This window comes from Ursus arctos, unplaced genomic scaffold, assembly GCF_023065955.2.
Source record: "Ursus arctos isolate Adak ecotype North America unplaced genomic scaffold, UrsArc2.0 scaffold_11, whole genome shotgun sequence".
Taxonomy (NCBI): domain Eukaryota; kingdom Metazoa; phylum Chordata; class Mammalia; order Carnivora; family Ursidae; genus Ursus; species Ursus arctos.
This window is the reverse complement of record NW_026622775.1, coordinates 48769109-48782612: the sequence shown is the minus strand read 5'-3', so window position 1 is coordinate 48782612 and position 13504 is coordinate 48769109. Positions and strand designations below refer to the sequence as shown.

The window sequence follows — 13504 nt, the reverse complement described above, 5'->3', positions numbered from 1 at the left end:
GAAAGAAAAATTAAGTAGGAAAAACTTAATCACAAACTCTTTAACAGCATTAGCTTTCATATGTTGTATGGGAGGCATGCCTTTTCATATGAAGCCTATTACATCTTCTTGGTTTTTACTATAAAGATAATGCTTTTAAAGACTGTTAAATTCCCAAAACAATAAAATAACACACTTAGCCAGTTTTATGATCATTAATATTCTAAGTTGCATTTACTTTGGGTAAGAGAAATGTCCATTTTTCATTTAGGTCTCCAAGCATTTTAGGTGATCAATTCCACCATTGTATTGTGCTGTTTCATTCTGTTGCATTTTCCATCAACACTCTCTGCATCTTTAAACATGTGATTGTGTTTGTGAGGATGATGAGAGAGGACGGTGATAGTTAACAGCTGAGCTGGGCACTTGCTCCAATGTGGTTCACCTTTGACGAGTATAGTTGGAAACAGATTAGTGTGCCTAATCTGACCTCTCAAAGGCATTTTAATCAATGTTCTCTCAGGATTAAGAGAGCAAAATGAACTAGAGCACTTTTATTGAAATTCTAATATACAATCACATCTGCTAAACTAGAAAGCCAAACCTTTTTTTTTTAATACTGCTTATTAACTTTTAAAAAATGCCTGTAACATAACAAGATGCCACTGAACATGTATTAGATGGTGAAAATCCAGAACAATCCAGCAAATGCCAGGGAGGATGTGTAACAACAGGAACACTTAAACATTGCTGATAGGAATACAAAATGGTACAGCCCCTTTGGAAGACAGCTTAGTGGTTTCTTACAAAACAACATAATTTTGCCTATGATCTAGCAATTATGCTTTTTGGTATTTATCCAAAAGAGCTGAAAACTAAGGCCACATAAATATCTGAACATGGATGTTTATAGCAGCTTTAGTAATAATTTCTGAAACTTAGAAGCATCCTTCAGTAGATGAATGGATAAATAAACTGTTGTGCATCCAGACAATGGAATATAATTGAACACTAAAAACAAGTGAATTCTCAAGCCATGAGAAAACATGGAAGAATATTAAATGCTTATGATTAAGTAAAAGAAGGCAACCTTAGAACGCTACATTCTGTTTAACTTCTAATGGACTTTTAATATGTTCACTGTTTGTTGCAGGATATTGATAGGAGGGGAGTCTGCACGGTGGTGGGGGGCAGAGAGTATATGGAAAATCTTTACTTTCTCTCAATTTAGCAGTGAACCTAAAATTACTCTAAAAAATAAAATATATTCTTTAAAAAAAATTCCCTGCCTCAAACCAAGAAATAGACTCTTAACTATAAAAAACAAATTGATGGTTACCAGAGGGGAGGTGGAGGGGGGGAATGGGTCAAATAAGTGATGGGTGTTCAGGAGGGCACTTGGGATGAGCACTGGGTGTTGCATGGAAGTGTTGAATCACTATTTTGTATACCTAAAATTAATATTATACTGTATGTTAACTAATGGAATTTAAATAAAAACTTAAAAATAAAATTCCCTGCCTCTAGGAGAAAATCATGACACTTAAAGTGTACTAAGTCATTGGGGCACCTGGGTGGTTCAGTCAGTTGGGTGACCGACTCTAGATTTCAGCTCAGGTCTTGATCTCAGGGTTGTGAGTTTGAGCCCTGCACCAGGCTCCATGCTGGATGTGGAGTCTATTTTTTTTTTAAATGTACTAAGTTATGAAATGGTATGTGTATATGTGTTTGTATTAGTGAATTCCCAAAATTAGAATAGTATCTGAAATAAATAAACTTAGATTAATTTTCTGTACGACTATAATACACTTTTTAATATGAACATTGAAGTAGAGTTCATGGAGCACAAAAATATTTATACCCTTATCTTTTTCACACTTAAATAGATCTTCCAGTTAAAGATTAAAATCTGTTTTAATTCTGTTCAGACAACTTTTGATAAAGATAATTTTACCTCCTTCATACACAGTTTAATAACTTACAGATTAACACAAATATAATAGTTTTCCATGTTTAATTTGATTCATATATACATATTAAATCAACATACTAAAATTTTGACATATTCCTTATGCTATAAATATAAAATATTTTTCTAAAAGTATGTGAAAGGATTTTATTTTATTTTTTTTAAAGATTTTATTTATTTATTTGAGAGAGAGAGACAGCCAGCGAAAGAGGAAACACGAGCAAGGGGAGTGGGAGAGGAAGAAGCAGGCTCCCAGCAGAGGAGCCCAATGTGGGGCTCAATCCCAGAACGCTGGGATCACGCCCTGAGCCGAAGGCAGACGCTTAACGACTGAGCCACCCAGGCACCCATGAAAGGATTTTATTAACAATTATTGAACAGTGTGAGGAAAAAACAGTTCCAATGTATGTTCTAAAAAATGGAAAGAATTAACACTAAAATAAAAACATTCAATTTTTATTCTTTGAATATCTAAGATTTCAGCTTATATTAGAAAAAAATAATCAAATTTTAAATATAAATGTTAAAAAGAAAAATAATATTCTTATATACTTAGATTTGAATATTTTTGTTGAAGGGAATAGGTAATTTTTATTGATGGATGCTTGGAGAGAAGGATAATAAAAGTATAATTTCAAAAGATAAAAACAGCCTTTGAAAAACATAATACAAAGCATAATTGATATATTCTATAAATTTTAGCACTTACCCTGTACTGAAACGGATGCTTGTACTATAAGATATATAAAATGTAATTATCTTTGGTTCCATAGAAACTTGGAGAGACACTGCCAACTACACAGGTGCAGCCATTTGAATGTCAGAGAGTCTGTATCTTTCCCAGCCCCCAAGGCCAGATGGATTTTAACTGCACTGAGAATGACTCCAGATCAAGAATCAGTACAGCCCCAGCATTCATAGAAAGGATGATGGTATAGATACCACCAAATAGGCAACTCATTTGTGTTGTTCTCAGTGTTTAGAACAGGGACAGCAGAGGAGATCTCTTACTTATCTCCTAGAATAGGAAGTAAATCCAGGAAAATATTTCTTTCCTTTAGCTACACTAATCTAACACTCCCTGTTGATTAAGCTTTGAGAAAGGAATCTTATCAAAGCAGCCAAATAAACAAAAATTTCTTACGTTCCTGCCTGATGAGTGGATGAGTCACGGATGAGTCCATGATTTCCAAATATCTATTAACTGATGTTCATTTCTAAATATCTATTCTTCTTCATTAATTATGCTAGTTCTTTTTCTTCCACTAAAAAAAGTAGTAAATATTTAATATTTTGAAATACTCACTATTTTTGTTCCTTAAGTCATTATAAAAGGAACTCTGCTCTATTTAAAAGATATTTGCAAATGACATGTTTGATTAAGGATCAGTATTCAAAATGTGTGAGGAATTTATATAAGTCAACACCCAAGAAACAAATAATCCAATTAAAAATGGACTGAAGGCATGAACAGACATTTCTCCAAAGAAGACATACAGATGGCCAATAGACACATGAAAAGATGTTCAACATCACTCATCTTCAGGGAAATGCAAATTGAAACAACACTGAGATATCACCTAATACCTGTCAGAATGCCTAAAATGAAAATGCTAAAAACAAGCGTTGACGAGGATATGCAGAAAAAGGAACACTTACGCACTGTTAGTAGGAATGCAAACTGGTGTAGCCACTCCAGAAAAGAGTATGGAGTTTCCTTAAAAAATTAAAAATAGAACTACCCTCTGATCCAGTAATCACACTACTGGATTTACCCAAAAATTTACAAAACCTATAATTCAAAAAGAAATATGCACCCTTATGTTTAAAGCACTATTATTTATAATAGCCAAATTATAGAAGAAATATATATATATTCAGCCATAAAAAAGAATGAAATCTTGCCATTTGCAATGACATGGATATAGAGTAGTATAGGTAGTATAGAGTAGGATGGAGAGTATAATGCTGAAAGAAATAAGTCAGAGAAAGACAAATACTATATGATTTCATTCATATGTGGAATTTAAGAAACAAAACAAGTGAGCAAAGGAAAAAGAGAGAAATAAAAACAATAAACAAACTCTGAACTATATAGAGAACAAACTGATGGTTACCAGAGGGGAGGTGGGTGGAGGGATGAGGGAATAGGTGATGGAGATTAAGGAGTGCACTTGTCTGGATGAGCACTGGGTGATTTGTGGAAGTGTTGAATCACTATATTGCACACTTGAAACTAATATTATACTGTATGTTAACTATACTGTAATTAAAATAAAACAAAATAGAAAAAAATGTGAACTCTAATGGAAAAGAGGTATATAATAAAAAAAAAAAAAAAAGGAGATTCTAAGGGCACCTGGGTGGTTCAGTAGGTTAAGCATCAGACTCTTGTTTTTGCCTCAGGTCATGATCTCATGGTCGTGGGATCGAGACCCATATCAGGCTCTACGCTCAGCTGGAAGTGTGCTTGGGATTCTCTCTTCCCCTCTACCTCTGTTTCTCTCTCTTTCTCACTCTATAAAATAAATAAATAAATCTTCTTTTTTTTTTTTTTAAAAAAAGAGGAGATTCTAGATTTTAAGAAAGAATTTTACTCCATTTATTTACTAAAATTTTTCTTTAAGGTCACCAATTACTTACACTGCAAGGAATTCAATGGGAGTATTTTATTGTTTATCTTACTTTTAGTCTGAAACATTTGACATTTCATCATACCCTCTTTCTTGAAAAATTCTTCTCCCTTTAGCTTCCTCTTCAGTACTTTTTTATTCTCCTGCAACTTCTCAGGTAGTCCTTTTTCTTTTTTCCTTTATCAGTTCTTTTTTTCTCTATTTGCCTAGAGTTTATTATTATGTTTATCTTTCACTTTACAAATAATCCTTGGACGAATTTACTGAGTCCCATATATAAGTTGATTTTAAAACTCAATTCTGACGATGAGAGAAGTAGAGAATAAAAGACAAAAGGGATATTGCTTATACATAAAAATCATTCTGTTCCTTTTTAGCTCTGTATCTTAGAACAAGTTATTTAATTTCTCAATGCCTAAATTCCTTGCCTATAAAATGATGATAATTGAGTTGTCTTTCTTTTGGGACTGTTGTGAGGGTCAACGGATTTAATACATATAAAGTTTCTGACACATAGGAAACCTGCATGATGTATGATTTATTGGTAATAGCAGATGTTCCTATTTATTACTAAAACTCTGTGACAGAAATTTTATTAAATCTATAAATTTCAGAAACTTTTACATAATTGTTTAACTACTTCTTGTGCATTTCCATAGACTATAAATGCCTTAACTCAATGCTGTTACTTTTATTTTCTTTGGATTGCTGGCAACCACTTGCACTTTCAAGGAAATTTACAAGTTGGGAACCTAAAGTATTAATAGAGATCGTTATGACGATCACATTTACTCACTTAGATCAAAATTAGAGTATAATAACTCAAACTGTATCCTCTTCCCTCAATTTTTAAATATTAGTTAACAGGTTCTCAGCATTTAAACGCTAGTTCCCATTGCCTCTCACTAGCATTCTGATCTCCACATTGCCTGTGGCCCATGTCAGCATCCTCACACTCCACCCTACTCACTATTAGTCAGATGAAGGTGCTTACAGACCCAAAGTCAAATACAGAAATCCCAGGTAAGGCTAATAGAATAGTCTATGATGTGTTTTCCCATTCTTTTATCACACACATTCCTCTTGCTTCCTGATGCATACACACGTGCACACACACACACACACACACAATCACAGGCACACGCACTATCACAGGCACACACACATTTGTTTGTGACATTCTCATGGACACCAAAATTGCTACCTATCCCTCTAGATTTGATTACTTCTCTCTTGTGTCAGTGATTTCTTTGCTATTATGAGAACATGCTCAGTATTATCTTTTTTACTGAGAACAGAATAATGCAAAATTGACTTAATCTGCAGCACAAAGTTTACATTTTGCTGTAAAAAAGAAGTTCTTGACAGGATTGCTAAACACTAAAATTGCTGAACAACAGTAGTTATTTTGCTGTCTTTGAAAAATAAGACAGTCTCTCATCTCTCTATAAGAGATTGTTTTCCATCTTCTCTTGAAAGAGAATGAGACTTCAAATACTGTTTTTCAACTCCATGCTTCTCAGACATATATTTAAAAATCTTTAGAAATCTTTTTAAATTGTAGATTCTGTTAAAGCCTAATTGTCAAAATTGACAACGATTATAAAGTTAGTATTTTCTCTAAAAATATGTACTAAAAATTCTTGGCTAATATAATACCTACTTTTTCATTTACAAATTACATTAGGCCCTGCATTTTCTATAATGTATATTATATCACATTTGCTATCAGTGGTATATACTACTTTTCAATGTATTATTTAAAGACATTATCATGGGGCCAGTATAAGAAAAATCCTTTGTAAGATAATTATGTGAAGATATTAGAGCAATTCCAGTTATTTTTGAAGACATTAAGCTAAGCAATTATTTTCACTAACTCTGATGTTGCCAGTTTTGTCCTGGTTATTTTATGGGAAATACTGAAAATCTGTGATGCATTGTTAGTTCAATGAGCTTATACTTCATTTGAGGAGATAAAATTTGCAAAGTTAAAACTTCAAGATACAAAATACAAACATATGTCGTGTTATACAGTGAGTGCTCTAAAATGAGAGATAAATGAATATCAGAAAAATAGACTTTTGTAAGAACACAAATATGAGCTTAGTGTCGTTAAGAATAGATTTTTTTAAATGCAAATACATACACATATACAAACTTCTTCAAAACAAATTCAAATATAAAAAGCATACTTCCAGTTAAAAATATGCTATCCTATTTTGAAACCAGATATATGAGTTCAATTGCAAAATCCAGCACCATTTAACCCTTCACCCTGTGCTTCAAAACCTGTGAACTATCTATATAGGAATGTATAGTGAGGATTAAAACTAAGGTAATGTATTTAAACAATTGGAGCTATCATGTTTTTCTATGCTCCTCATAGAACCAATTACTTTGGCATAGAGTAAACACACAGTAAATATGTTATTAGATTTGATACAAATGAAAATTTTCTATCCTACCATGAAAATAGCCCACTATTTTAACCTTGTATGAATTGTAAAGTATGCAAAGTAAGAACATAAATTTTATGCACCAAATATGTTATCTATAAGAGATCCCAGCTTCTTTTTTTTTTTTTTTAAGATTTTATTTATTTATTTGACAGAGAGACAGCCAGCGAGAGAGGGAACACAAGCAGGGGGAGTGGGAGAGGAAGAAGCAGGCTCATAGCGGAGGAGCCCGATGTGGGGCTCGATCCCACAACGCCGGGATCACGGCCTGAGCCAAAGGCAGATACTTAACGACTGCGCCACCCAGGCACCCCAGAGATACCAGCTTCTTAACATTAATACAAAAAATGATTCCTTTTCAATAATATTGCTTTGAAAATAACTTAGTTCTTTTGTTACAGGAAATAACTGCAAGGCCACTGAATACAACAAGATGAAAAGCATGCTTTTAGATTTACAAAATCAAAAATATATTACACAAGAAAATGAAAACCCTAACGGTGATGACATATCTTGGAAGAAGTTGTTGGTGGATCAAATGTTTAAATATTTTGATGCCGACAGCAACGGACTTGTAGATATTAATGAACTAACTCAGGTATGATTCATGATTAAATTAACAAGTTTATTTAAATGTAGCATGTACGATATATTCATGTCTGTGTGAATTTATTCTGTATTAATAAATTATATATTTAATCTATATTATTTGAGAGTGCAGACAAAACATGTTTTTAAGGCTAAAATTTGACTACTGTTAAATAACAAAGATTCAACTGAGTAAATTTTAAAAATTTAATTGGCTTTATTAAACAATGCTTCAATTGGACAGCATCCCATCTAGCAAATAGAGGGGAGCTCAGACAGTTGTACAAAATGGGAAGTTTTTGTAGAAGGAGAGCGGGGCAAGAAAATCACTAGCAAGAGAAAGATTGTTTCAGGCAAGGCCTCTTCCCTTAGGTGGAAAGGCTCGGGCTATTATCGGGCTATTATCGTGTAGATTACCTCATCTTCTTTTGGGGGATGGAAAGGGCCCAAGTGGCAGACTCATTGGTACAGACTGAAAAATTCCTGACTGACTCTTAGGACTATATTTCCGGAGGTGGTTGAACTACAGTTATTTTATGTGGTAAATCCTCAATTTGGGGACTTGGCCTAAGTGATGCTATTTTAGGACTGTTTTTTTGTTTGGTTTTAACATTACTCTATCAGCGATTTTAATTTCAAGTAACATTTATATGATATTTTGTAGTTTAAAAAAAGATAACTCCTTTTGATAGGTTTCTGTACCTTAAATACCTAAAGGAATCACCAGTTCTTTATCTCACAAAATTTATCAGATATCGTCAGATATACTCTGGAGCTTTTGTAACATTTGATTTTCTATCAGTCAATAAAAACTTGTGTATCCAATATTCAAGGGAACTATTCACCAGCAAATGAGCAAATTTATAACATAAATGTAAATAAATCATTTAAGAAGGTATTAAATCACTGATATGTTTTATTGTTTCAGTAATCAAAGATCAATTAGGATATAATCAATCTAGGTCTAATATTAAGTCCACATTATTAAATTTCATTTATTTGAAAATTGTCACCAAAATGAAACATGTATGAGAAACTTGTTATTAAAGAGAATATTAGAATAAACAAAAGGTCTCTTTAAGCGATTTCAGAAAAATAGAAATGCTTTTATGTGTGTATCATGGAGACAGACAGACTAGCTTGAAGGAAAATGTTATACCCAGATTCAAGAAACTAAACTAGTTGTAGATAGTAGTAGAAATGTAAAATAAGTCTCCAAAAATGTGTACAGGTTTTAGGGAGTAATGGAGAAAAGAAGCCGATCAAGGGTAACCAGTCTAGGAAAATGGTGATAGCACTGAGGAGTTTTGCTAACTACTTGATAATCCCTATAGTGTGTATATTGAGGTGGATTTTGCTGCAGTGCTTAGCAGTTAATACAGTTTTTAAAAAATCTAGTAGTCCATCTATATAACATCATGCCATTCATCTCTTATGGTTAATTTCATAGTTTATTTTAAAAATCTGACATGGTGGAATATGGGTTTTATTATGCAAGGATATCTAAGCTTTGGAATAGTGTAACTTAGTTGAGAGAATTTACATCAAAGTGACTTTGTAAGTAAATTGATTACAGTTCTTGTCATTCCAGTTAATTAAAATATATATCATTTACTGACTAGTTACTAAATCCAGGCATTGGGATTTAAAGAACCAAACTCTGGAATTTTAGGTAAAATTATAAAACCTTTAATTAAAATATCTGTGTATCATTTACCTCATGATTTATGTTTCAAGAAAGAAACGCTTCAGAATTTTATATTTATAGCAATGACAAGAAATGACTAGTTCACTAAAATGAATTTATAATAAAGTCACGTGTTCTTGATTTACATGGGCCTGACATATCAGAGTATGTTGTGTTTTTGCTTTTGTTTTTATTTTATATAATTTTATGTATTATATATATTATTTATGTATATATTAGTTTTTATTAACATAGCTACACCATTGTAACCATTGGTTGGGTACAAAACCTGATCCAATCCTGTTATTATCATAGTAACTTCATCTAAATCCAAATGGAAAACTTCTCCTCACTAGAAAATGGCAGTGACAGCACTTTATACCTGTTTAAAGTTTCTGCCGCATCAAGTTTGTATTCGTTTCCTAGGGCAGCCATAACAAAATAATGCAAAGTGGGTTTCAAAATCAACCTCTCTCTCCGTTCTGGAGGCTCAACATCTAAAATCAAGGAGTTTGCTAAGCCATGCTCTCTGTGAAATTTCTGGAAAAGGATGTTTGCTTGTCTCTTTCAGTTTCTAGTAGTGCTAGGTACTCCTTGGCATTCCTTGGCTTGTAGATGACATCATTCTGCCTCTGTAGTCACATAGCATCCTCTCTGTGTGCCTGTCTTTGCAACACCTTACATTTTCTTAAAAGGATACCAGTCATATTGGAGTAAGGAGCCACCCTACTCCAGTACGACCTCATTTTAAGTTATCTAATTATATCTTCAACAGCCTTATTTCCAAAAAAATGTTACATTCTGAGGTACTCGGGATTAAGACTTCAGAATGTTTTTTAAGAAGTTACAACTCAACCAGTAATAAAATCCATCTGTTACAAAATTTAGTTTTGTTTTCTCTGTTTCCCTTGATTTGGACTTGCTGTATGTCTGAAAAGTACCCTTCCAATTCATCTGAAAGTTATTTTCAGAAACTTTATCTTCAGAAACTTCAGAAACCTATTTACATCTTGACTATCCATGAGGTACAAGCAAGGAAAGTTCTAGGACGTTTACCAACTTCCTTCTGAAAACATCCCATACCAGATAAGTCGTTCCCACCTTCAGCAGTGTATTGTGAAAATGTCAGTATCTTATCTCTCAGTAATCAACTATTAAAAACAAAACAAAAAAAGGAAACAACAGCAAAAGGTTATAAAAAGCACTCTTGAAAAGATAGAATGAATACCTAGATATGTATAGCACAAATATTGTTTTTGACTTGTGTATTTTTAGGTTACAGGTAATCTTTAAGAACTTTTGCCAAATATAACCGATAATACATATGGTTTTATTAATAAACTTCTAAACATTTAATATCATAACTTAATATGGAATTTTAAAATAATTTAACTTAGAAGGGTAAAAAGCGAAAGGATCTTAATGGTGTCTCTTAATAATTTACAAGCTACTATTAGCAGAAATTTAATATGTAACTCTGATACTGCCAGTGACAAGTAAAAATTAAAGAATATAATTTGACTTTGAGGTTTTACAATTGCAGCATGAAAGCTGGCTGCACACATTCTATTTTTATTCCACATAATGAATATATATATATTCTAGAGTTTTTCTTGCAGATTTCCAAGTAAATTAGAACTTAGAGGCCTTTCTAGTTGAGAGTGAAAATGCATAAAAAAATGTAATAGATAAAACGAGTAGGATCTTTAGTATCACAGCTAACAATTTGTCATAGCAAGAAAATATTTGCTAAAATGAACTGACCAGTTATAGAAATAAATCTCGTTCAATCCATCTCTAGCTTACCATAAACATCTGTAACTGCACATTTAGTCTTCCAGTCTGAGGCTCATTTTTGTATGTTCAAAATACCAACTATAAGATATAAATTTATAGCAAAGTGAAATTTTGGACTTTCAAAAGAATTGTGTTTTATGACGTTGATAAAATTGATGGTAGCACACTTGTAGATTTGCCATTGGCAATGGAGGATCTGGAAGAGTTAAAACAGGTTATAACAGAAAAAAGGAAATCAACAAAGATTAAGATGACATATGCATTTCAAAAGATCAAAAGAGACTGTTTCAAATGGAAAGGAGTGAGTGGTTCTAAATTGATAAAGTCCTAGAACAGTTTTTTCAAAATAATCTTTTTGATGATCCAAGTATATTGGTTAATGGGGCGCCTGGGTGGCACAGTTGTTAAGCGTCTGCCTTCGGCTCAAGGCGTGATCCCTGCGTTCTGGGATCGAGCCCCACATTCAGGCTTCTTCCTAGGAGCCTGCTTCTTCCTCTCCCACTCCCCCTGCTTGTGTTCCCTCTCTCACTGGCTGTCTCTGTCAAATAAATAAATAAAATCTTAAAAAAAAAATGTATAGTGGTTAAGAACTTTGATTATAGAACCTGGGCTCAAATCACATCTTTACTACTGTGGACCTTTGGCAAGTTACTTAAATATTCTGTGACTCAGTTTTCCTTTCTCTATATTGGCAATAATAATAGTACTTACCACATATATTTGATATAATATTTATATTATTTACAATATGTATGCTTCTTATAAACATGATTAGCATATAGAAAATACAGTGTGTTAGCTATAATTGTATTTTCAAAGCTAATAGCAATATGCTCCAAATTGGGTTATCATATTCCAATGCATGATTCATAAAATAATAGCTCACTGCACAAGCCTCAAAAAACATAAAAATTTTTTTTCCTAGCATGATCACAAACCTGATTATCTCCCCCAAGAGTTATGTATATGACTAGTATGGTCAGGCATCTGCTACATATTAACACACTTGTGGTATTAAGAATATATATTTTTTCCTAAAACTGACCTGAATGTGTGATGGTTGAAATAAAGATTTCAGGAGGAAGTGACCTAAGGAATGAGTATGTTCCTTCTGACCAGTCTGGCGTGTAGGAAAAGGTCACTAGAAGTGTGACCATTAATGATCATTTGTTGTAAAAAAAAAAAAAAAAAAAAAAAAAAAAAGGAGTTCAGAACTGTTCTGGGTGGTTTATTCATATGTATATTGAAACCGCTGGTAATATTAAAAGAGTTAAGGTAGGCACAGATATTGTGAATCAGCAGCTTAATTTATTTGTGAATATGGGAGAGAATGCGAGAGAATTATATAGCTGAATTGCCTGAGATTCAAATGAATAGGTCCTCTCTCTCTCCATCCATCCATCCATCCATCCATCCATCCATCCATCCATCCATCTACCATCTCTCTCATCTTTTTATCTATCTAATGAAGACTGGCTTGGGAAGCAGAAATAATCCAGAAGTGCCAGTAGGGAGCCATTTAGTTATTGACCATCTTCCTTGTTGAAGTAGAAGAGATATGAGAGAAAAATTGGCCTCTAATTGTTAAAATTACCGGACAAATGGTTTTCTTAAAGGGCAGCCAGAATTTTGTAAAGTTAATGTAGTGAAGAACATGTTTTTATAAGAAATGGAAGGTAAAAGAGAGTTTTCTGCTCTGAGAGCAGGATTTCCAGAGATCACTATGTTGGGTTTGAGTTGGAAAGGAATGGAGATTGAGTCAGAAAAGGAAATGTATACAGCAATATGGGGAAACTTGGATTTCATAGGGGCACAGTGGTAAACCAAGATATGAAACAAAAAGGAATTTGTCCAGATTGTCCCTTAGAGGGGAGTGGACAACTGTGTCTTGCACCGTGGTCTGAAATGTTGGATCTTTAGGGTAAGATGAGGGGACGCATAGGCAGACTTCACCTGGTGGAATGGCACCCTTGAATTTTTTAACAGTGTTACACGATAAGCTGAGGCATATTAAAATTTTAAGAATTTATTTGAGCAAAAATCAGTTTGAATGGGGCCATGCCAAACCAGAAGTGGTTAAGAAGCACTCCGCTGAGGGGAGCTAGGGGGAAACTTTTATAGAGAAAAGGAGAAAGCAAAGTAAGGAAGACATTAATTGGCTATAGCTTAAAACATACTTGGCTATTTGTGAATGGTTGTCAGTTTTGACAAGTTGAGGCATTTACAGGCTTAGATTTTGGGTTGTTTACACAGGCACCAGGGCTTTAGAGCCAAGTCAGTCTAATGGCTTCCTTGTTTAACTTAACAGCAGTAAACATAGGGTTCTTAAAGTGAAATAGTGCTAACAGCTTAGAAAATCTACTCCTTCGTCCTCTCCCTATTTCATAAAATA

At 33.3% G+C, this 13504-nt stretch overlaps 1 protein-coding gene across 4 annotated transcripts in view; it reads left to right on the top strand.

The window, feature by feature from the left end:
* The window catches only part of FSTL5 (follistatin like 5), a 701705-nt gene that overhangs the window by 371809 nt on the left and 316392 nt on the right, over positions 1–13504 (top strand). For all 4 annotated transcript variants that reach the window (XM_026499588.4, XM_026499587.4, XM_057310158.1 and 1 more), the window contains exon 5: positions 7442–7638. In XM_026499588.4, the coding sequence (XP_026355373.1) occupies positions 7442–7638 (197 nt within the window). The remainder of the gene's footprint in view (positions 1–7441; positions 7639–13504) is intronic.